The sequence below is a fragment of the Hermetia illucens genome, chromosome 2, assembly GCF_905115235.1.
Source record: "Hermetia illucens chromosome 2, iHerIll2.2.curated.20191125, whole genome shotgun sequence".
NCBI lineage: Eukaryota > Metazoa > Arthropoda > Insecta > Diptera > Stratiomyidae > Hermetia > Hermetia illucens.
The window spans coordinates 90,095,203-90,120,111 of NC_051850.1; the positions used below are offsets into that span (position 1 = coordinate 90,095,203).

Genomic DNA, 24,909 nt, shown 5'->3' on the forward strand with positions numbered 1-24,909 from the left:
TTTCTCCTTTCAAAATACACTATAATCACTAAAACAACAGTTTAACAGTTGTCAGCTAATACAATCACATTAATCAATACAGAATGCATAACTGTATCTTTTATTTTGAATAAACATAAACATCGTCGTTTCATTTGCCTTCTTTAATTGTTCAATCTGTTGCTTAGGTTTCCTTTTATTACTACAATTAATATTATCATTTACTTAACAGTCAAATCAATGAAATTGTTCTTCAACTCTGGACTGATTGTATGGAAGCATATATGTATGAGTAGAATGACGATGACTCGTTTAAATAAACGTAGAAAAGAATGAGAGATGACTGGGTTCTTTCTGCAATTTTCCCGCTCTTTTTTTAAAAAAATAAGAAATATTCTCTAGATTTCATACCGCGATGTAGAAGAAATTCAGGTCAGACAGCTTGTCTTTAAGTATTACAAATAAATTAAAAAAGTTTTATATAAATGTGGCACTATGGTAAAAATACCACAAAAATATGTTTTCAGTATTTTACTTATTAAAAAAGTTCCTTGATAAAATAAACTAATTTTAAGATTCTGATTTATATTGCTTAAAAACTGATAATTGTATTTCTTGCAATTGTTATTATTCCTTTCTTTCATCTTGGTTTCAATTAATATTTTAAGCTTATTGTTGTTTTGTTGTTGATGTTGCTGTTGTTGATTATTTTTATTGCATGATTTAAAACATAACCTAGTGTTCTGAAGATGGCGAAGTATTTTGAGCATCTTCTTTTTCCTCGGTGTCCATGTGATCCTTATCACTACCGCCATTCTCGTCATTGTCTTCTGGTAATTTATTGCTTGCCTTTTCTTCATCTTCGTCCTCGTCATCCTCCTCTTCTATAAGCTTCCGTGCGAGTTTAACCGCTTCAAATTCATTGTAGTGAGCTTTACGACGTCTTTCAAATTCTAATCGACGAGCTGAAATGATCAGATAGTGTTACTCAAGTGCATTCATACACAAAAGCTAAAAACAGAAAAAAATATTTTAAGAGAATTAAATCCTTGTAAAATTCAGAAAACTCTAATAACCCCTGCGCTGGGAACTAGGAATTGTAAATACAATACGCCAAGGGAATGGAAATTTGTCAGCTATGCATCTGCAAATTTTGACGTTGGTTTGTGAAGATTGGGATCCATTGAGCGTGGGCTTAAGAATACACCCAAAGTATCCTCAGCTTGTCATGAAAGACAACTAAAACCTGCATATTTCGATACTACCTTGCTACAGACCCGTTAACAGCTTCTCGAATAAGAGCTACCTTCAATATGATCTTGGTCTATCAAAAACAATTTTTGATTAGTTCGAGGCTATCTATTATATAACATCCGGTGAGGTTCTTCCCCTTGTTGGTGATATGGCAAGCTTAACATACGGATACTGGTTGCCTCTCCAAACACAAGTGAATTGAGCCAGAGCCGAAGCCAGTTTTTTTTGGAAATGTTCTGCAGCTCCTGCACAATTACTATTTCGCCATATGGAAAAATATATGAATGTGACAATTGAAGAAATATTTGCGTGCTTGCTGCCGTCGCAAAGATAATAAAAATAAGCAGTGACGCAAAATCAAATTTGTATTTAGCCTTCGAAACGTGTTAGAGCACTTCACTATAAAATCATAACGATACACTACGCTCGTTTGGGATTTATACCCTGATTTGACTCAGGTTTTCATTCACAGCTGAACCGACCAGTATCCGACATCCATTCATGATACAAATCCTTTTGGCTTTACATCAAGGAATACAGGTATGCCCCACTTCGCACGTACCTGCAGAAGCGAATTTGTTATAACGCAACTTTTTTTTATAAATTTTTCCTCTTATTCTTTCAGGTTAGTCAATTGAATAATATAACGTAGACGGAAATAGAAGACAGGGATCTTCTTGATGATGACTAAATAAATATTTTTTTACAACTTCATTTATTATTGTATCTTCCACTTTTCGTAAAACTAAAAATCGAATCTTATTGACCAAAAAAACATAAATTGATCCCTAGCGGTTTAGAATTTTTTGATTATCTATGGTAAAGGATAGATTAATCTTGCCATCCCAGTGAGAACTAATTAACAATTTTCTAGAAAAATATTTGAGTGATCTTTCAGTTTTTCTCCATATTTATTAGTTTGAGTAAGTATTTCATCACCTATGAGAGGACTATTTAGATCTCATCTTCAAAAGGTTTTGTTAGAACAGTTTGATGTTGAAAATTGTGGTTGCACATTATAACTGAATTCCGTAGAGCCAGATAGGTTTAAATAATGATTTGTACAAAAGTAAATTGTCCAATGATCAACTCGAATTTCGGTTGATTAGCCAGTAAATAGTTTTTACTTTTAGCTTCACTTGCGTTCGTTTAGCTTCGCTGTGTGTGCCCCAAGTAAGACGTCGATCGAAGTGAAAGCCAGGATATCCGACATTGGAATATTGATTATATTTAACGAAATGTGCGGGCACGTTTTCCGATTCAAAGTGAACCTAACGTGACAGCTTTTGCTCTCGTTAGCGCGGATTCTCCATGTAATTGACCACTGTTCAAATTTTTTCAACTAAAACTCCAGAGATTCGAAAGCATCCTCAGGGTTCTTATGAGAGCTAAGCATCGCCGGGTCGTCCGCGAACGCAGCTATAGGCAGACTATAGTCAACTGGCAGATCTGAAATCTAAAGTAGCTCAAACAATTGATGGCGATTTTTGGATTTTTACTTTGAAACTCAATCATAGAAAAACTAATATTTTCTTCAAAAATGATTTATTATAAAGCTAATAAACTAAAATATAAAAAGAGGTACAGTTTCCCGTCCGCAATATAAAACATACATAAAATAAGAAAGGATCTTCATCGTGGTCAGTGCAAGAGGATTATAGCCAGAATGGGACATTGGAATACTTTACCATTTTAAACAAATGTTAGTTGGGCAGCTTAAATTCATCGGCTGTCTCTTCCGAAAATAATGAGCTTAGATAGTTTTACGCATTGATGCAATCAGCTTACAATCGACCTAAAAGCTTCCCTATGAAACGCCATTAAAGTGGCTCAGCAAGTTCCTTAATCGGGTTATTGAGGAGGATAGAACAGCATCTGACTGGCAGAAAGGTAAGACTGTCCCAATATGGAAAAAGAAAGGTAGTTCAGCGGAATCTTCAAATTACCGTCAAATTCGATTGTTATCCCATACTATGATGATTTTTTTTAACTATTCGCGACATCGTTCAAATAACCGCGAACCAGGATTTGTCGAGAACTGCGGAACTACTCACGCAATACACGTTAACTTGCCCTCTCTACATTGCATTCATGGATCTAGAAAAGACATTTGGGCGTGTGCCATAACGACTTATCCGGTATGCTTTGCAGTAACACCCAATGTCAGAGAAACTCATGCGCTGAGTTAAATTGCTCTATTGCAATCCGAAGAATGAAGTCCGAAGTGTGACAAGTAAATAAACAAGTAAATAAAAATCACTTCGCACCTGATGTTTTCCTATCATTTCATAACAAAGCTGATCTCGAGCAGCTTATCCAAAAGTGGAAGGATCACTGTTCGGCACGATCTGCCACATCTGAATAAAACAGAATTTTTGACGACCGACCCTAATAAAAAAGGCATTGTTACCGACAGTGACTACGGTCCGCCGAGAGCTGAGTGATTTAAATATCTTGAATCAATCAATCAATAGAATTGTTTGCGGACGGATGGATGAAGCGGTATTTGACAACGGAACAACGAATATCTCAAATCCAAAATTTACCATAGTGTTGTCCGGCCTGTCGTCCACCATAATTTTGACGGCTGGCCGACTATCAAAGACAATAAATCAGGCCTCGCGGTAATAGAGACAAAGATGCTACGTTGGACAAGTAGCGTAACATTGATTATGCGATGGTACGTGATACATATTAAAAAAAGCAGACGCAAATTTTGCACCGAGTTTGTTGGTTGGGGAAATAACCAAGAACTGGCTGTGACTTACGACTTGGTATGTGAAAGTACGAACAAAATTATAAATTTAATTTATTTTTCACGTAGTTTCCCAAAAGCTCGACACACTTGGTCTATCGCTTTTCTAAAGCCTTAATACCATTGAAAAGTATAATCTTCTGCATCAGAAAATATCACTATAAAAGCCATTTCCCCGCTTTTATTTCCAAGTTTCATCTGGAGAATAAGAATATCATAGAATCATGAATCTTTACAATAGTATAGGCTATGAGCATGATCCTACCAAGTTTGGTGGAAATCGAACTATTACTATCAAAGTTATAATAGGTTAAAATTGTCGCTTCACTGCAAATTCTAAGACTTTGAATGTCAATAGCCCCTAAAAGTAGATATTCTGACATAATATACATATGCATATACATTACGTGTTAGGGGGAGATGTTTTTATAAATACACAAAACCTTTTATACCTGAATAGGCGACCTTTGCAATGCTCACTTTCTGTGTGGATACCTTACTTAATTTCCTGCCTACAGTGTGAAACTCTAGTATAAGTGGATGCAGAGTTCTCTAATGTTTCCAACAAGTCAGTGTTTATTTTCTTTGGAGATACAATTACATTTGCCCTTTACTTCCAATATTTGCAATAAAATTCTATTCATTGGAAAAATTTCCAACAATTAACATTATTTTGTACAGAACCTTCCGTGCAAAATAATGCAAGGTTTTACAATCTCGCTGAATATTGTGCATATGACACAGGCGACCACGATGAACGTGAAAATCTCAATCGCTTCCCAACTAACTTGTAATTAAAGCTCTCATACCCCCAATACGACCGAGATAATGATCCGAACAAAGAAAAAAAAAATCCATAAATTATTCAAAATGAAGACTACGGCAGCCATTCTGAGGAGAATTATTTCATGGAAAATACGCCATTGAGTTGCACGTCTGCTAAAGCAACCCACATGGAAAGTTTAACACATGAGAACTGGTAGGATACCTAGAAAGATAATAAATGAGAAACGAAGCAAACCCATAAAAGGAAGGAAACCCATAAAAGGAAGCAGAACCATAAAAGACTGCAAAAAACGTGTGGGAGAGGACATTATAATAATAATAATCGTTGGCGCAACAATCCATGTTCGATCAGGGCCTTGAAGTGTGTTAGTCGCTGTAGGTGCTCTATACCATCTTCTAACAACGCTGGAAGATACCATCTATGCTATTTACTTTGTACTGTTGGAATGGAGGCCTCCTTTTTTACCGGTAAATCGATGATCTCGCAATGTCCCAGTTGCTATTGCTAACTTTACTATCTATATTTTCAAAATTGCAGAGATTGCCAGGAACAACCTCAGCATCAAGAATCATATATTACCTGTCGACCCTGAACATCTTGCATACATAAAAAGGTCATAGGAGCTGGAAACTATGTCCTCAAAGTCTGCATCCTTATATAAAAAATACACACAACCCTTCATACCCCAAGTGCCAAGACGGTTCCCGAGTGGATTTTTATAATTTGATTTTTTGTGGGAAATCGGATCAACGGAAGAAACTTGAACTTGGTGGTTATTTATTGAAAATTAATTTTTCAACATGATCGAGCTAATTTTCTGATTTTGACTATATCAATGCTTTAGACAAAATCCTAAATTCTAAAAATAACTTAAGTTTGAATCTATAGACTAAATATACTAAATTCAATAGACAAAAGCGGTTTTCCACCAGGCGGCCTTTATCATCTATCACTCTCCTGAAATAACGAAGGGGAAGCTGATGTATGTAATAGCACATACCACCTTGAAGTGTACAACCACCTAACATCACCGCATCATTAAAGTGATGATGATATTACTCGTGTGATAGGTACTGGAATCTAACACCCCGCTTATGTAGGAGTTGTGAATACAACTGTATTATATCATCCCAGTTTTTACAGATTCCTTGCTGAACCCCAAACGCAAGTAAAGGAGGAGTCTGTGAGGCAACGTATTTAGTACTATCCTCAGTAAAAAACGTGATCGATGAGCAAAAAGTGGAAGTGGACCTCCAGCTCAGTTGGGATAACTCCACTATAATGCATCCTACCCGATCACACCGCTTTAGCAATATGACAATGATCTAATACGTGATCCTCCAGATTGGGGGTTCGAAGCAATGGGCATGCAACCCGTCATCCACGAGAAAAAACAAATATCATGTACAGAAACAGGATGAACAGCCTAGGACCGGATTGATACCACGGAAAAGACCGCGCAATCAAATGGATGACTACGCTGTTGAGTCTTGGAATGTTAGATCACAAAACGAATCTCATGCTGTCAAACACCTACTTCAACAAACCAACAAGTACAAGATCACGGTTCTAGTAGTCCAGGAAAGGAATTGTAATTGGTTTCGAGTTGACCAGGCAAACGAAAGTTCGCTTTCATCGTGGAGATGAGCTTTAAAGCAAAGGTTATTGACTCCAAATCTATACACGAAAGATTATGTGAACTTCGCATCAAAGTAAAATTTGTAAATACATGGCTTGTCAATATACACACGTCAATCGGAGAAAAAGATGTAAAAATCAAAAAACAATTTTACCAATTTTTGCTTCCGAATGATGTCAAGATTGCTCGCGGATTTCAAAGCAACAATTAGGAACGAGGATATATGTTGGAGAATGTGCTCCTTCATGATATATCAAATGGCAATGGCCAGCTCCTGATTTGATTTGCAAGTAGCAGAAATTTAACTATAAAATCGACATGCTCCCCACATGACCGCATTCACAAACGGACAGTAGGTTCTCCAGATACTTTCAACCAGATATACCACGTTCTCATCACCAGGAGATGTCCTTCCAGCATTCATAACGTGAGATCTTTCCAACAAATCTCCAAACTAAGACTCTACTAATCGGGGCCATACTCAACAGAACTTTATTTGATGAAAAAAATCTACACACCCCCTTTGCATGCATGAGGAACCCCCTTAACCTTAACGTGGAAACATACTACTGTGATCAAAAAGTAAGATGAATTGGTTTACAAAATGTAAATTCTTTATCTATTCTTCCAAATTTCTTTGATTTCATCCCCTTCAAAATAATCCCCGTCTGATAAAACGCACTTTTGCCAGCGCTTTTTCCAACCCTGAAAACAGTGAGAATAGTCTTTTTTCGGTATAGCCTTCGAAACTTTCTTCGATTCGGTTTTGAGTCGTCTCCAGTAATGATGCATTTCAAGTGGTTCTAATAGTCAGACAGCAAAGTTTCACACACATCAATGTACCGCTTTTTTTCCAAAAAATTCAGCGATTTTGGCACCAATCGAGACTTGACCCGTCTGAGACACAAAACATCTTTCACAATGGTTTGGGGGCTGAGCCAAATGATATTCCAACACTATCAACGAAGTCTCTAATTATCAATCGGCGAATTTCAAGCACTAATCTTTGATTTTTTGGACGTGGCCCTCGTCGATAGAGGTTGATGGCCGTCCAGAGCGCGGTTCGTCTTCAACGCGTTCTCGACCCGCTTTAAACTCGTTGTACCACATATAAACATTTTTGTGCCATAGTTTGATCACCAAGGGCTTTCCGCAACATTTTCAACGTGTCCGCACAAGAATTTTCGTTCCACAAACAAAATTTGATGCAAGTTCTTTGCTCAACAAAATCACCCATTGTAAAAATCAAAAAATTCACTTTTGGTTCTTTACAAAAACACGTGTAACTCGCAGATAATTAAACCTTTTGACAAACAGACGCAAAGGTTATAGACAGTCCTACCAACCTAGGGAAAAAAATTTACTTGCCTTGCCTGTGCGTGACAGACCAACAGACAGACAGGCATTGAAGTGATGTTAATAAGGTTTTGTTTTACAAACAAACCCCTAAAAAATGACTACAACATTGTAAACAAGAACACAAGACAAGCCTACAAAGTAGCGAAGAGCATGAGGCGTGGATATCTATCTGCTCGCAAGCAGCCTTCTACTCGGTCCTCTTATATACAGGAAAACAAAGCTCCGAGTATACAAAACGATAATAAAACCTATGCTATGCTACAGATATGAACTGATACCCTAATACAAATTTCTAAGAAAACGATACAAATGCCACTGCCACGAGTCAGATTTGAACCGCAGCCTTCCGTACGACTGCCTTGTGCTCTAACCTAGGTCAAGATGGTTTGAAAAATTTGAAGTAGGCGATTTTGACTTTGCCGATAAACCACGCTCTGAGAGACCGTTTTTGATGGACGATGATATTTTGAAGATTGTTTTAACTCAGGAAGTCATTCACGGCTGAGTCGGCTGGTATCCGACTCTAACGACTGAGATATCGGGACACCACGTTAGAGGAACATCGTTTCCTGACAACATCAGAGATCGCGGAAAGGCCCAATTCAGCTCGGAGAGATGGGTGCCACATGACTTAAGTAATAACGGAAAAGCTAAAAAAAACATAATATTGTTTCATAATAACGGCAGGCCACACGGTGTGTTAGAGAGTCGTAGAAAACTAGCAGAACTAAGCTACGAAATTCTACTGCATCTACCACATTCTTCGAAGGTAGCACCCTTCAACTTGTTTCTGCGTATACAAATTTGTTGCAAAAAAAAAAATCAAAAACGAAGAGGATGTTAGAAAAGCACTGGTGCAATTTTTCATTTCCAGAGATAATACATTTTTTTACAAATTGCCGTCACGCTGGCATGATGTCGGAAATAATAATGGAAATTATATTCTTCAATAAAATTTATTCTATGTATGAAAAATTGGTTAGTTTGCTCCGTTTATAGGACTGAACTTTCTGGTAGACGTAATATGATGATGATCATAGAATATAATACATTCAAATGAAATAAGAAATCTTCATCTCCTATAAATTTGGTAATAATAGTTGGGTTCCCTTCAAACTTTCGAGAATTATGCTTTATATTATCATTTATGCTAATGCTACTTTTGTAATCTTTCGATGAACTTCACATACATTTCTAAAATATGGTAATATACCATATTTAACTTTATTAAAGCAGCGATTGGGATGGGATGTATGCATTTTGAGATCTACATTTCGAATAGAAGAACCAGTATGATTTACAAACAAGTCGGGAAACCGGTAGCTAGACGCTTCAGGTATGAAAGGTTTTGTGTATTTCTTTTATAAAGAGATTTGAGTGTGCATTTGTCCCATTAGCATGTAGCACATAAAATATGCATATATTATGTGAAAATAGCCAATTTGCAGAGAAGCGACAGCTTTGACCTAGTATTACTTTGTTAGTAATAGTGCGATTTTCACCAAATTTGGCAGGATCATGCCCTATGCTGTAGCCTATATTTTTGCAAAATTTTGTGATTCTAGGGTGAACTTAAGGGGGGTTTTCCTGTCAATTACTAAAAATTATAGTAATGTACTATTATTGACTTTATTTGAACAGGTATCGGTATGGAGGGTATTTCGGAACCTAGGCACCATATAGTGACAGCCCCCTGATTTTTTTCAGATTTTTCGGTTTGGTAGTTTCTGAGAATGGGTTCGTTAAAAAAATGACCACTTTCAACCTCCCGCACCCCCCACCTTTTCAACAAATGTCAAAACTAAGACTGGCTTCGAAAAGTACTAATCGAGACCTTTCTTTGTTTTACAAACAAAGCCTTAAAAAAAACGACTTTTGGATTCATCCAGGACGGAGGCAAATTATCAGAAGCTGCCTCACCTCTGCCCTGGGAGAAGGATGACCCAAAGGGTTACTAGGTGTTCTTTGCCCCTTTATATAATACATAATTCATAACACGACATGGGTATGAATTATATTCATGACAAACGCAGCCTAGTAAGTTCAGACCTCACCCGGCTAAAGCTGATCTAGATTTTCCACCTCTGAGGAAGAATGTTTCTTTCCAATTACGCCATTAAGTGTATGTCGCACTCAAGACTCACTCAATATGTTTGTTATGTTATAGGAACATAAAACGATGGAGTTAAGTGCTTAATTACGACTGACTTTATTTTCTTGGAGTTAACTAAAGTATGTATATGTTGTACTGAATATGAAATTTAAGTGCAGCTTCGGGCAGCCTTTTCGTCGCTTACCGTTGACTTCGATGTTCAGACCAATATTGGGAAGTGAATTCTCGTTAGCGCAAATTACGTGACCATACCATCGAAAACGCCTCAATCGCAGTTTTTCAACGATCGGACCAACCCCATATCGATCGCGGATATCCTCATTTCGGACGAGATCAAAACGTGTCACGCCACCAGAGCAATGTAACATCTTCGTCTCCATTACCGCAAGACGCCGTTCACGTCTTTTATAGTCGGCCAACGTTCAGAACTATAGACAGCGGTAAACGGACGACATTGCGGCAAATTTTAGATTTGAGACGTTCGCTGATAAGTTGATCACAAAGAACACTAATTGTAGAATCCCACTTCATCCAGGTCGCATTAATGCGGTTTCCCGACTTGTTTTCAGTAATGATAAACAACATTTGGGTAAAACAATCTAACAGACCATACATTAATAACTTTTGAAAAATGACCATTTTTCAACTATAAGCATTTTCAATTTGCACGAGGTACTTGAAGTCAGAAACCGTGCTGAGAAACGTAAATGAAGCAACGATTCCTCCCACTGCACCATCTCCATAGCTTTCACTATTAAATCCTGGAATCAATTTATGTTCAAATATTTCGAAGAATCATTTTAATTTAACTTTAATTTGACACAGCACTCACACAAAATTAACTCCGCGAAACTGCAATTCCAAAAGTATTTTTTATCAATGCCAATACAGTTAACATCCCAATCGAATGACCTCTTGAAACTAATTCGGGCTTGCAAATTTTTAGTTTAGTTTACAGTAGGCTGATTCCCGCGTATTGATTTCATAATTGTTATGGTTGGGGTACTATTGATTGGGCATTCCTGGAAATTATTTCGTTGCGAATAGAACTTCTAGCTCCCGCGAATTTCGCCTTTAAATATATTGACATCAAATAAAAGCTGATGGCACATGCATTATAGTCGAATCCTCTCTTAGCGAAAAAACAAGAGTTACACAACAAAGTTGCATCCATATTTGTTATTAAACCGAAAATAGTGTTCAGTCTCCACATCACACTTTGTTGCACACTCAATCATACTCGTATTAGCGTTTTCGAACAAATCAAACACAGTCATATGAACATGTCTGAATAACAAAACCAAAGATTACTTAATTTTCGACCCAAACAACAAACATTCTTGTATCCATGACTGCGAATAAATCCCAGCAAATGACCTAGTGCTCGCAATACCATATTTCAAGCAAATAAGCGGCGGAAATACATGCATCCACAGAGACCGAATTTATTTGGATTTCCTGGCAAATAAATCGCCGAATATAACAATCGGCGCCGATGTAAACATTTTGCTATATTAATCCAATCCAATTACTGCCTTTCGCCGATTAAAACAAGTCAATCAATACTGTTTCGCATTCTTGTTCCAGCGAAATGAACCCGCGTTCAACATTGCATACACGCAATATAAACATTCATTGATTATTACAAACAAACATCACAAATAACCGTCTATTACAATGCTTATGAATAAGCTTTCAACAATTGTTTGATGGCGTATAGCGTATGTGGTGCGAGAGTATTACGATTAAACAGAATAACAATCTTAGATTATTTCAATTAAGAAAGCTTCTCGAATGATTAGGAGAGCCATGCATTCAAGATGAGGTTTGAATGGAAGATATATTTAATTGGGGCGACTCGAAGTTTATTAAAGCTGGCTTGACGTTGATAAATGTTGAAAGCAATTAGTCTGATTGGTAGCAATGAATTTATTACGACCGTTACTCTGGTTTCTGAAGATTTTGAAAAGTGCTTGTACTGAAATCACATAGATCTGACAAAGGCTAATAAATTAAATCAACTGCAAATCGGAACGACATCTGCTTTCTAAGCTTTCAACTGACTAATTGATGCTGATGACTTAAATTCGGCTACGAGACTTCGATCCAGAGTGAATATCACAATAGTACAGTGCTACTTATCAACGGAAGTTGCCTACACCGGAACCCGGGAAAATTTCAATTTCGATTTAATATTCCATCTTTCGAAAAAACGTGCACATAGTGGCAGATATTTCGCGAATGCAATCAAAGATATTAATGGTGGAGTTCACCCACAATGTCAACACATGCAACGAACAGAAACGAAATCATTTTGACCTATATGGTCATCGCCGCGGCATCATTCCTTACAACACCTGCGATTTCTGCAAAACTACGTACTTATTTGAAAATAGTGGGGAACTAAGATCCCAGTGAATGAAGGGACGTAATTATTGAGAAACCGAATAAACAATCCTGATTGCAAAAATTCAAAAAAAAGAAATAAAACGGGAGCAGGCCCCGCTAGGTTGATCGGAAAGGGGAAGCCGAGTTATGATCTGGAGATTCCTGCACTGACTAGTTCGACATTGCATTGGTCATAAGACATGGAGGAGTTCAAGAGGTCGGTAGAAATGAACTGCAGACTAACAACAATGACGAAAACAATCTGACATCTTATCGTACTGTGCCTATCGATACAAACTAAGCCAAAATGATCAACTCCAATACAACGTCGTTGTAATGTTCGAAACAAAGATAATTTCTAATGAAGAACTACTTCTACACGTTACTCTTGGGATAGGAACATTCCCATCCGACTAAAACTTGAATAAGAGTTCCATCGTCCTGTGTCTGATAACAGGAAATTAATTAATAGACGTTTAAAAACGACAGTGGAAAGTAGATGACACATCTTTGCCATTATTAAAGCAACTATTCTATCTATTTTAGCGAGAGAAGTGCAACTACAGAACCTGCAGATCCGGAATAGCCAATATTACCGGGCTTCTCTCTGGAGTTAGAGAAAACAAGATTTCTTGGGGCCCTCGATACTGTTGATAAGGAGCATGAGCACATTTCAGAAACGAATCAGCTCCTACCTGATGCGCGATTAACTTTCCGTTACCAAATTAGTTTCAAAATTTGGATATTGCTACCCCACAAATTTCCTTTTAGTGGCCTTTTAAGAAGTTAACGCCACTTGTGACTTTGAAAAGATTGATTTTTTAAGTATAACTATACGAGCATACCTCCTTCAAATTTCAAGTCGATCCGGATAAAATTGTCTGAGATATCGTAGAAAGTACTGAAACGACCTCAAGTTGAAATTGAAAACGAGTTTGTCTACAAAAGGCATGTTTAAGAACGGTGAACAGAATTACTCGGAAACTACTAACTTGGCAGGCTTGCTCAATATATAAAAAAGTAGTGTAATCCTACATTTTTTTTTATAAAAAATGGTGGTTTTATTCCCCAAAAACGACCGTTTTTTAGTAAAAAATCGAATTATAGCTTTCACTTTCCACCATTTTATGAAAAAATCAAATTTTTCGATAACACAATAGTTTGTTGTCATTTAAATAGATCCATCGACATCTTTTGGTTCAGATGATCCAGTTTGCCACAATTTTGGTCACCGCAAAACATAAAAAAATTATTTTCTTTTGTTATTTCACAAATATCTAGGGGTTGTTGAGCGCCGCGCGTTAATCACACAAACTCGTCCTACAAGCTTTCAAGATGTTTTTTGGTACTTTCCGGGATAATTTCAGCTAATATCTTCGCGACAACAGGAATGAGCGATGCGCTCACCAACGCTCGTAGTCACCAACCGAATTCTGAACCACTATCTTCATCGTTTCTTCAAAGCTAAGAAGGTCCTAAGATCGGAGTAAGAATTCTATAAAACTAAGCTTGGCCAAAAATGCAATTCACGAGAAGGGTAACACCAACAAATGTTGTGTGGTGGTGACCCCAGATGTGAGAAATCTGTTCTACGCGGGCAATTGGAGCCTGACACGACAGTCCCTGGTGACGATTGGTGCTCCTCGCTGTCGATGGCTAGAACGAAGGCTTTGATATAGTCACCGATAATGGGCCCAAGGAATACGTGCTCTCCGCAGGTATCACACAGCGCTCCGTTCTAGGCTGTTGTCGAACATAATGTACAATGATGTACGCAATCTTTCGATTCTGGAAGAAGCGACGCGGTGATGCGTTTAAGCGGACTGATATTTACAAACGAAAAAGTGGTTCACATTACCAACCATCTTAAGAGACATTACGAACGCATTAGGATTGAGCTACTTGGGCTCTCAGGCTACTTACAAAGGGTGGTGGCTTCATCTTGCTACATATAGCACACATAAATTAAGTGCATTCTAAGAAGAGTAGCCTTAAGATTATGATCCGCTTACAGGACTGCCTGAAATCATGCGACTCTCGTCATTTCACGAATTATGTCGATTAACATTTTAGCAGACCCAACGAACATATAACGCCAAGTTATATCCATCATCACAAAAAAAAAACACCGAAAAAAAGAAATATAAATATAGATGGGAACAGCAGTAGAACTGCTTGAAAAAGAGTCAATGGGCACAGTTGCATTGGTGAGTGGCTGAGAAGAAAGCATGGGGAGATCAATTATAAACATCGGCACCTTTAAAGGTTCTAGTTGAAATTAATGTCCAAACAGTGATGGGTTGCTGGAAAAGCCTACCTATTCTGTGATTCATGGAAGAAAGGGAAAACCTAGAGGAAACCAAGGAGGAAACTATCCCGACATAGAAGAAGAGATCCAAGTAGTAATGGAGTCAACGACCGACAACGAACTCCCCAAGAGACAACACCCAGATCTCGCAGCAAGTAATCGTTAGACTGATGAAGTACTGCGCAAGGAAAACGCTACCACTTCTCCGCTACGATGCCAATGCACATAACGGGATCAGAGGAAGCGACGACACCAATCAAAGAGATGATTAACTTCTTAAATTTATCCTTGACAACAAGCCAAAATTATGCAATGGAAAAAGCAAACCAGCATTTGTGACCAGCATCAGGCAAGAGTTGATAACCCTACTACTTATTAGTTTATTACCATAGGGAATTCTTTCAAATGGGCGAGGATGTCGTAGGAACCCTCCATGTCGGATCACAATAAGAACAGAGAACCCTCCAACCAGACGAAACAAACCGGAGACTGGCCGAGGTACGAAAACGCACTGATGACATACGGGATCAGAGAAGCAAAGCGAAGCAACTTCGAGAAACTCTATGAAGGGATTGAAAAACTTCATGCTGTTACATGCATTCTGCTACCGACATTATTTCTTTTTGTTGTCGGTGTTTTTCATGCTGCAACATCCGAACGATGTGGAAAATTTCAGTCAACATTAACATCTTTCCACAAACACCTCGACTATGCTGATCTGTTTGCTCTTTCACCCAGTCATGAACCTTAGCCAAGTGGCTCTGGATTTGAAAAGAGAACCAATTAGAGTCGGGCTGTAGATAGACACTAAGAAACCAAAGTCCTCTGTCTGATTAGTCAACGCAATCTCCCTATCTTTTTTAATAGAGAGGACCGAAGGGTTCATCACATCACTATGTATATCTAAAACCCGTCGTTTCTACCAACGGTGGCAACCAATTGAATGTCGGTCGACGCATTAACAGCGCTTGATCCTTCCTTGATCCAAGATCAAGTTGAGAATGATCTATGCTAATATTCTTTCTATGTTGCTATATGGGAGCAGCAAGTGGAAAGTAGGTCCCCTCTTACTCAAAAGCTCCGAGCCTTCGTCAACCTCTGTCTGCAATGTGTCTTCGGGATACACTGGCCTAATTGGGCAGAGCACAGGCCAGTTACCCGCCGACGATTTGATCAGAAGACAGAAGTGACAATGGATAGGCCACAAAATAAAGAGGAACAATAATTTCATAACTGTCTACGTCATGTAGTGAAATCCATTCTCCCAAGATTGCCGAGAGTGAATCTCCCCAGGAACCTATGACGGAGTGTAGGCAGTTATATGTTATATGTATATGCAAATATAAGGACCCTCTATGTAACTTAATCTAATTCGAATTTTGATGAAGGAGGCCCGGGCTGTACATCCATCCAGCCAAGGTCAACACTGTACCATTCAGTAGGAATCGGAAGAATGATCATATGTCGGGAAGATTTTAATGATTTTATGATGAAAACGGTGAAGAAATGCAAATACACCTCGAAAATACTACGCTAGATATATGCAGCAATAGTAAGGCCAGTGACCACCCATTGGACGGTAATCTGGGCTAATAAAACAAAACTCGGCACAACAGCACAACTGCCTATAAAATCATTTCCAGAAAATTTGACATTTAGTGCAGCTTTTGGCAGCGCCGCATTCCTCAAGGTACCTTAAAGTACGACCGCATCTATGCAAAATATTCCCTACCAGGCAACTCAGCCGCGTCGCGTCACACAGCATCGCTCAAATTTGTATCGCTGACTACAAACTCATATAAAGATGTTTTGACAGGCAGTGTCATGTCGCGTAGCGTAAATGGGGTCGCACCTTTGAAAATACGACGGCATATATGCTACGCGGTGCGACACTACTTTCGGCACAACTACCATGACAGAGCATGCTTATATTTCACTAGCGCGACAGCCAACTGCAAGCAACTGGAATTTTTTGACATTTTAACAAATAGATAGAAACCAAAACTCGCCAAATTTTAGCAATTCTCTGGCAGGCAATTCGGTCGCGTCGCATCGCTCGGCTGAATGTAGTGGAGCGCAACGTCCAATAAGGGCTGGATACTCTGGGACCCAGGCCATATTGGGTTAGAAACAATGAGGCAGCGGATGAGATGGCGAAGAAAGGAACAGGAACGCTATATGGACTAGGCGATCTTACCAGGAACAGTCCAAGGTTTTCGTGGGACGATACAAACCCAAGCGCTCACAGAATCTTTTAAACCTCACTAAGAATAATAATAATAATAATCGTTGGCGCAACAATCCATATTGGATCAGGGCCTTGAAGTGTGTTAGAGCACTTCATTCAAGACCGTAACGGTACACTACATCACTATGTTGCACTGCAGGAGGCAATGTGGTCGCCCAAGATTATTACCCTTGATTTGACTCAAGTACTTATTCGCCGCTGAGTCGACTGGTATCCGACGTCAAATCACGATACACAATGCAAACCATGCCGCCAGTGAGATTTGAACCGCGACTTTCCGTATGACAGCCTTGTGCTCTAACCACTCAGCTATCCGGACACACTAAGAATAGCCAGATAATATTCGAGATATTCACGGGCCACTGCAGATTCAATAGCTACCTGGGGAAACTAGGGACATTTGCGAACACTGTATACAGATTCTTTGGAGAGAGTTTTTCACTCTCACCCTCACTCTCGCCTCCATATATATTCTGGGACAAAGTGCGGCAGTGTTGCAAAATAGGTTATGGCACCTGGCAGAACAATTAATATCAGATGCTAGGCTAAAACATCTAGATGTAGGAAATATCACGAAACTCCTGTCGACTATAGGCTTGATCGACATATTAGGCCGGGTCCACGTGCTTGCCACTTGCCCCAAACACCAAACTTTCAACAAATATTTACCTTAATTTTGTGTATCAACATCTTTATCGTGTGCAAATGCGTTACACTAGCCAGAGAAGTGCAACCATGTTGTCGACCAAGTTGTTGGTTGGCGCAAGATTGCACGTCTGTAGGCAAGTATGCGATTGCCGCAACCCGATCGACCAAAGGCACCTTGTTCACAGACATACAATCTCGCTACAATCGCAAGTTGCCGACAAACGTGAAATATCCCTGCAACCAACAACTAACTTGAAAACCTGCTTGCAAGTATGTGGCTAGTATTAAGCCGACTCAACACTTTTGCCGCTTGCAACAACCCAGCGGGAACCAAAAGCAGAGCTTGCTTAAAGATTCATTTAGGATTAATGGCAATTGGTCTCAATAAAATCTGTGAGCGAATGATGCTTCAAAATTGCTCTTTAGGAAACTTGGTAGAAGTACACGCGCATATAGATTTTTATTCTTATTTCTGTTTTCGCGCATGAGCTTTTTGGAAAATTGTTAATTGATCTAAGGGCAACGAAACAAAAAAAAGTTCTAAGTACAACAGTGCATTGTTATAAATATTGACTTCATTGAGTAAGTGGCGAAATTATATTTTGCAGGTATATTATAGTCGTACGGAAAGTCGCGGTTCAAATCTCACTGGTGGCAGTAGAATTTGTATCGTAATCTGACGTCGGATACCAGTCGACTCAGCTGTGAATGAGTACCTGCGTCAAATCAGAGTAATAATCTCGGGCGAGCGCAATGCTGACCACATTGCCTCCTAGTGTGTACCGTTACGGTCTTGAATGAAGTGCTCTAACACACTTCAAGGCCCTGATCCAACATGGATTATTGCGCCAACGATTATTACAGGAAAAATACAAGTTTCATTTTCGAAACAAGTAAGCAAAGTATTTTTTTTTAACCACGCGCGGTAAAAATATTTTGATGCACAAGTTTTCTGCTGAGAAACTCCAAACTTCCAGAAACGTGCGAAGTGAGCTGCAACTCGCTTGTAGCTGCATTGCACAATGAATATTCCAGGTCGGCGAAGTTCGTTCCAAGTCGGCAAGGTCCGTTAACGAACTACATTTCACACTGCTCCTTTATCTCGCACACACAATCATGCACTCTTTGATTTCTGCCGAAAAACCGACATTCCATCGGATCGAACGAGCAAACGTTCCACATGTTTGCGTTACCACGGTTTTTTGAGATTTGTTGAGCACTTGAGTTGCACTAACATTGCAGAGAAGATCCAAAGGGTAATGCTATTGGCTGGGTGCCTGCTTTCGGTGGCAGAGTGGATAAAATTATGCATATAAAATCCGCATATTCTCAGTTCTGGGTGAATCCCAAACTTGCTTCCCCAAAACTACGTATTGCAGTAGTTGCCTCCGCTTATTTACCCTATGATTCTTTGTATCCTTCACCGACGCAAGAGCTTAGGGATCTGGTGACGTATGCAGAATCAACTGGTCTCGAGCTCTTAATAGGTTGCAATGCGAATGTTCAACATATTTGTTGGGTAGCAAATGCAATCCAAGAGGGGAGAAGCTATTTGATTTCATCACTTCAGCTGGTCTTATGATTGCAAACGTAGGGTGCGCCCCTACGTTCGTGGGACCGCGAAGAAGCGAAGTAATTGACCTAACAATCTGTACCTCAAAATTGTTAGAATTGATTACACACTGGCGAGTGCTAGACGAGGTCTCACTGTCAGATCACCGATATCTAAAATTCAATCTGACAATTGCGAGCGAACAGTCTGCAGTACAAAGGCGGAACCTTAGGAAAACGGATTAGGCAAAGTTCAATGAACTTCTTGGCAATAAAGTACAGTTCCCTAGGCGACTAAGGACTCCCTTAGCGCTGGAAGATGAATTGAAAACTCTGAACTGCACACTGTTAGAGTGCTATGAAGAGGCTTGTCCTATTTCCCGAGGACAAAGCGGTAAAACGGTTCCTTGGTGGAACCGAGAACTGCAAAAACTCAGGAAATCAACCAGGCGACTTCTAAACCGTGCTTGCAAAAGTAACAAGAACGAACGGTTAAATTTCAGGAACTCACAGCGTGAATATAAGAGGCTCGTTAGGTGTTCGAAACGAGACTCCTTTAGAGCGTACTGTGAGGAACTGGAAGACAAAAGAGAGACTTCAAGGCTGTGCAGAGTCCTCAAAAGGGATGAGTCGGCCAAGTTGGATTCTCTTAGAAAACCCGACGATACTTTCACGAGCTCCAGACTGGATTCAGTACAGACCCTCCTGGAAATACACCACCCAGGAGAACGGGTGAGAGAAGTGGTAGGGGGAGAGTTGACGGTTCTTGCAACCCCTTCAACACGCAAGTGTTGCAAGGGAAACTGGAACACTGCGAAAACGGTTGTTACCCATGAAAAGGTGAGAGCTCCCATACTGTCCTTTGAACATTTCAAAGCACCTGGCATGGATGGCATCTATCCGGCAATGCTAAAGGAGGGTATGGAGCATTTAGAGCTACCTCTAAGAAATATTTTTCGAGGATGTCTTGCCCTTTGCTACGTGCCTTCTTCTTGGCAACAGGTTAAGATAGTCTTCATACCGAAACCTGGGAAAGATGACTATTCTAATCCAAAGAACTAGAGACAGATCAGCTTGACTTCATTCTTGCTGAAAGGTTTAGAGAGACTGGTGGAGCGTCACATTCGTGGAAACGCACTTAGGTCACACCCACTTAGTGAAAACCAACATGCTTTCCAACGTGGAAAGTCCTGTGAGTCTGCTCTTTATTCTTTGGTCACAAAGATAGAGGATGCAACTTTAAATGGTGAGTACGCGATGGGGGTGTTCATGGACATTGAAGGGGCTTTTGATTGTGCGCCTTTTCAAAAACTTTGTGATGCCACCAGAGCGCATGGTGTTGATGAAACGAGCTCTCACAGCTTATGGGCTGTGCAGATGGACCTTTGCCTCGACATGGGAACTCAGGCCTCATGTGGCAATGTGGATATACGTTGGCATCGTTAGGCCGATGTTCGTATATGCATCCGTAGTGTGGTGGGTGAAGGTGAGACAAAAAGGTTTTCGCTGTAAACTAGCTGCACTGCAAAGAACTGTTTCTGGGTATCACTGGTGCCATGAGCACGACATCAGGCGCAGCTCTGAATGCACTACTCAATTTGCAGCCCCTGGATATATTTTTTCAAAGCACTGCAATGAGAGCAGCTCATAGACTAATTCGATTAGATCCATGGGAAAACAACGGATGTGGGGGGCACAGAGCATTGGAAGAGTTACTGGGAGGACTGAATCCAGCTCTTACAATGCCTTCCGATTTTTGTGTCCCCATACATCTGTTTGGTAGAAGATATGAAGTTACCCTGAAGCGTAGAGAGGACTGGGAAGACCCAAAGGAATGCGTGGCGGGATATACGGAAGTCTTCTACACCGATGGCTCAAAAACAAAAGAGGGTTCTGGAGCCGGAATCTACCTCTCGAATAAAAACGAGAAGGGCAGGTGCATCGCAATCTGCAGTGACAGCCAAGCTGCATTGAGGGCATTGAGCAGTCCTTTGATCACCTCGAAAATTACCGAAGATGATACGTGTCCCTCCTGTAATAAGGAAGCGGAATCCACGGAGCATTTCCTATGCACAGATCAGGCATCAGATCTTTGGTGCCGATGTTCTCCAACTGCGACGGATAGCATCACATCCACTAACGGAAATTATGCGATATTTTAACGAATCCGGAATATTCCGTTAGACGGGGGAGGCGAGTACAATGGGCCAATACGGCCTGAGTGCTCTGAAGCTGTAGCTTCTCCCCCACCATACACATACACACACACACGTATTGCAATCAAAAACTACTCACCCTTGATAAATTGCCCTTAAAGCATGCCCGATTTAAAATTTGATTAGCCCATATCATTTTGATAATGTTCTTAATTTATTCTCATAGATTTTTTGAGGCCACCCAATGATATCAATATCAATAGCTTTTGAATTCTCGATGTCAATATTGTGCCACTTGAGCGGCTAAAATAAACACTCACTAAATCTACAAGAACATTCAATGCCAATCAGGTTCTTTTAACTTCTAGTAAAATTTAGGGTGGTAGCACGAAACTACTTTTCCAATCTCAAATCGAAAATAATTTTCGTAGAAAGGCGGCAGCCACTTGTTCAAATAAGAAATAAACCCATGTTCATATCTGTTTATCTGTTTACTTTTTTCGTGTGCGTACGATTTTAGAATTTCCCATGACCGCATGACAAACTAATCAATTGCAGAGAAAAGGAGGCGAAATCTTTTATGAAATAGTCTGAAATAACACCGAGCAATTTCAGAATTGGCCCATACCCTCCTATGCCACTCTCCGCAGTAAATCAAAACCCTGAGTTTAACTTCCTCCCACTTAATTTCGTAAACAATTTCCTACAAAACTTCTCCAAATTCCCAATCGAAGTACGTTTTGGCTTTCAGTGCCAACGCGAATAGCTAATCGCAATGCAAAATATTACCAAAGCCTAGTGGACCGCAGTTAAGCTTCCTCAATGTTGCTAAGCTCTACGTTGCCTCTTCTGTGACATAAGAAGCCACGCGCATTCAAAGTCCATCCGAATACTGGATAACGCGTTTCTGCTACTGCACTGTTCCATTCAATCGATCATTGTGCATTCCAAACTCTACATTGTCAGCAATATTGTCTCCTTGGAGGCCATCTGCCGTAATTACCGACTCTGCACGCAAAGCGCAACCCACCCCCACCAAGCATCATGCGTCGATTGTTTTGTCAACCTATATACAAGTATTAACGCTGAGCCGATAACGGTTGCCGCAAATATTTGCCCAACACAGTGCATCATTGGCAGCGAAGGTAAACAATTTTCGCGCAATAGACCCGCAGCAAGATAAAGCCGAAACGTACAATCTCAGAGGCTACTATCATTATCGATTAGTATTCGGAGTAGTTAATTTCGAGTAGTGTCGCCTCACCCCAATGCCCTTCTGCTGCAGAATGAATACAAAGCGTCTCCAGTCCCAACTACAACGAGCGCCAAAAGCGTCGCCAACAACGAGCCAAATCACTTGTTAGCTCATATGCAACTCAATCATGACCGCGGTGAACTTGGGAACATTCCCAGAGACTGCCAATCAGTCGACTGTGTGGGGACGTACTGCGATGCAGTAATCTAATTAGACCTACGAATCGCTAATCGGCAAAATATTAATCGATTTGCTCGCCCAGCAGATGCCACCGGATATTGCTCTCGATAGTGTCACATTAGATCCAGAGCAAAACGTGCCAAAGCAGTCGTCCCTCCATTAGAGAATCGCGCGAAGACACCTCAGAACGATAGTGAGCAGAGACAGCCTTGGCTGCAGGAACTCGGGCGGCAAGAGCGAGTGTGCGACCCGAAATGAATGCGGTGAGATGCCGCCGACAAGCGAAGCGAATCAATTATCCGCCGCTATTTTTAGCTGTTATTTATATTTGGGATGTCGGTGCTCGGTGGCAGCACAATGTTGACGTAGGGAATTCCACACAGCGAGTCGTAGGGTGGTAGGGAGGGCGGTTGTAATGACATTCAGAGGGCGGGATGGGATGCCGACACCGGCATATGTGTGAATCCATTAGCACACGTTGTGATATGGAAGGCACACATAACAGAGCGAGGAACTTGTCACTACGGAAATACGAATCTAAAATTGGGCAACGTATGTTCGAGGACCGCACGAATGGCACTGGGTCACATAATAAGCGGAGGCACCGCAAAGGACGCGCTCGTTCAGGTGGAATAAATTTGGGTGATATTTTGAAAGCACACGGCGTAGACTCACCTCTCTGCTCCTCGGTCTCCTCCTCGTCCTCTGATGAATCCTCGTTGGAAGACGTTCGAGAATCGGCCGCCACCCGCAACCTGCGAAACCAAAAAACCGTCAAAATACGCAATTTCGCTGCACCTTCCGGGCACCTACTTTTCGGCTAAGAGGTCAGCGTCCAGCTGGTCGACGTTGTTTAGGTCTGGGTCCTCGTAGTTGTACGGGGTCTTGGGCTCCTCTATCTTCATGTGGCCGTAGTCCTTGTCGGGCGGATGGTATGTCTGCAGGACGTTCAGTTCGTCGAATTTTGCACTTTTCCTACGACTAAATGGGAACTAAAAATGCGCGTCGGGAGCAATGGGCGCGACTCACCTGGCAGCCGCTGAATGTTTGTCGAAGCTACTCGATGTCTTCAGGATCCCCTTGCAGGGCTTCTTGGCGTCCGGCGATCCTTGCATCTTAACGGTCGTCACTCCCAGCGGTCCTCTCTGTTTTAGCGCGGCTCACGGTCCAATTCTAGAAAGGGAATCTGTCACGAAAAAGCATTTAGCGTGTCCGCTCCCGCTTGCACGCATTCAGAGTCACTTGCGTTCCCACGAAATCGCACTGACTTCAACCCAACGGATGACTTCACCGACTCATCACCCGCAAAACTACTCAACTCCGACTCACCGCACAAATATTGCGAAATGTATTCAAATTTACACGAAGACGTTTTTGGAATAAATTTGCGACGATTTGGACGCGAGACACGGTAAATCGCGGCGCGGACTCCGCGGAGTTTCTGTCAAAGGTTGTGGGTGACGACAAGTGGGATTCGGGTCGCAAATTTACCTTTTCTCTTGTCGAACGCTGTCTTATCGCAGACACATAATAATTCGCGATCCACGCACACAATGTTTGCAGTTTTATTTATGAGTCAAAGCGACAGCCAGAGTCAGCCCCTTCGCTGTTTTGATTCAATATCACGAACCGTGCGAAAATTCTCGCGGACACCGCAGTGACAACTCTTTTTCGTGCAGTGTATAGTTTAGCGAAATGACGTTTAGCCTGCACGGCGAGTAACGTAATGTCTGGCGAATTCAAAGAAAACAGAGTTGCCGTTTACTGGATGGATTTAGCGAAGGCCATTCACCTGTTATGCAACTTTACATTTCATTTCGAAATCCATTTAATCAAAAACTTCTTCACTGCATGGCGACTGACCACTGGGCGAGAGGTTTCTTGGTAATTAATTTATGAGAGATAAAACGCTGGGACACTGGAGGACTATATTCTCGCTCTTGCAACATTGTTGTATTGAACTCTGGAAATTCTGACTGAAATAAACGCGAATCCGACGTCGGACCAATGCTTACGGTTATCGCAAAGCACGCGCTCGTTACCTACAAACCGATTTCTGACAGGATACTCACAGCGAGATTCTGATCCAGAAAGAGGAACATTTCAGTAGCACACTTGATGAATGTCAGCATAATTTTCCGATACAGAGCAGGAGAAACGCCTTCTATCAGAAAATGGATGCAATTCAGAGGAGGCTTTCCAAAGGTGTCATGTGATGCAGCAAAACGATCTTGGCGATAATGATACGAGATTTGTAAATTTCTGGAGGTTCTATCGCCTCGTCATAGG

At 40.6% G+C, this 24,909-nt stretch overlaps 1 protein-coding gene across 2 annotated transcripts; it reads right to left on the reverse strand.

Moving 5' to 3' along the window:
* Positions 1-24,306, reverse strand: LOC119648360 (protein phosphatase inhibitor 2). 2 transcript variants are annotated; one of them, XM_038050075.1, is made up of 5 exons: positions 24,112-24,306; positions 23,650-23,793; positions 23,434-23,601; positions 23,296-23,375; positions 1-944 (listed from the first exon to the last, which is right to left on the reverse strand). In XM_038050075.1, exons 2-5 carry the CDS (start codon positions 23,733-23,735, stop codon positions 715-717), a joined length of 564 nt encoding a protein of 187 aa, XP_037906003.1. In that variant the 5' UTR covers positions 23,736-23,793; positions 24,112-24,306; the 3' UTR covers positions 1-714. The 2 variants fall into 2 exon arrangements, with proteins under 2 accessions (XP_037906003.1, XP_037906002.1); XM_038050074.1 differs by having other exon boundaries at positions 23,650-23,806.
* Positions 24,307-24,909: the final 603 nt, after the last annotated feature.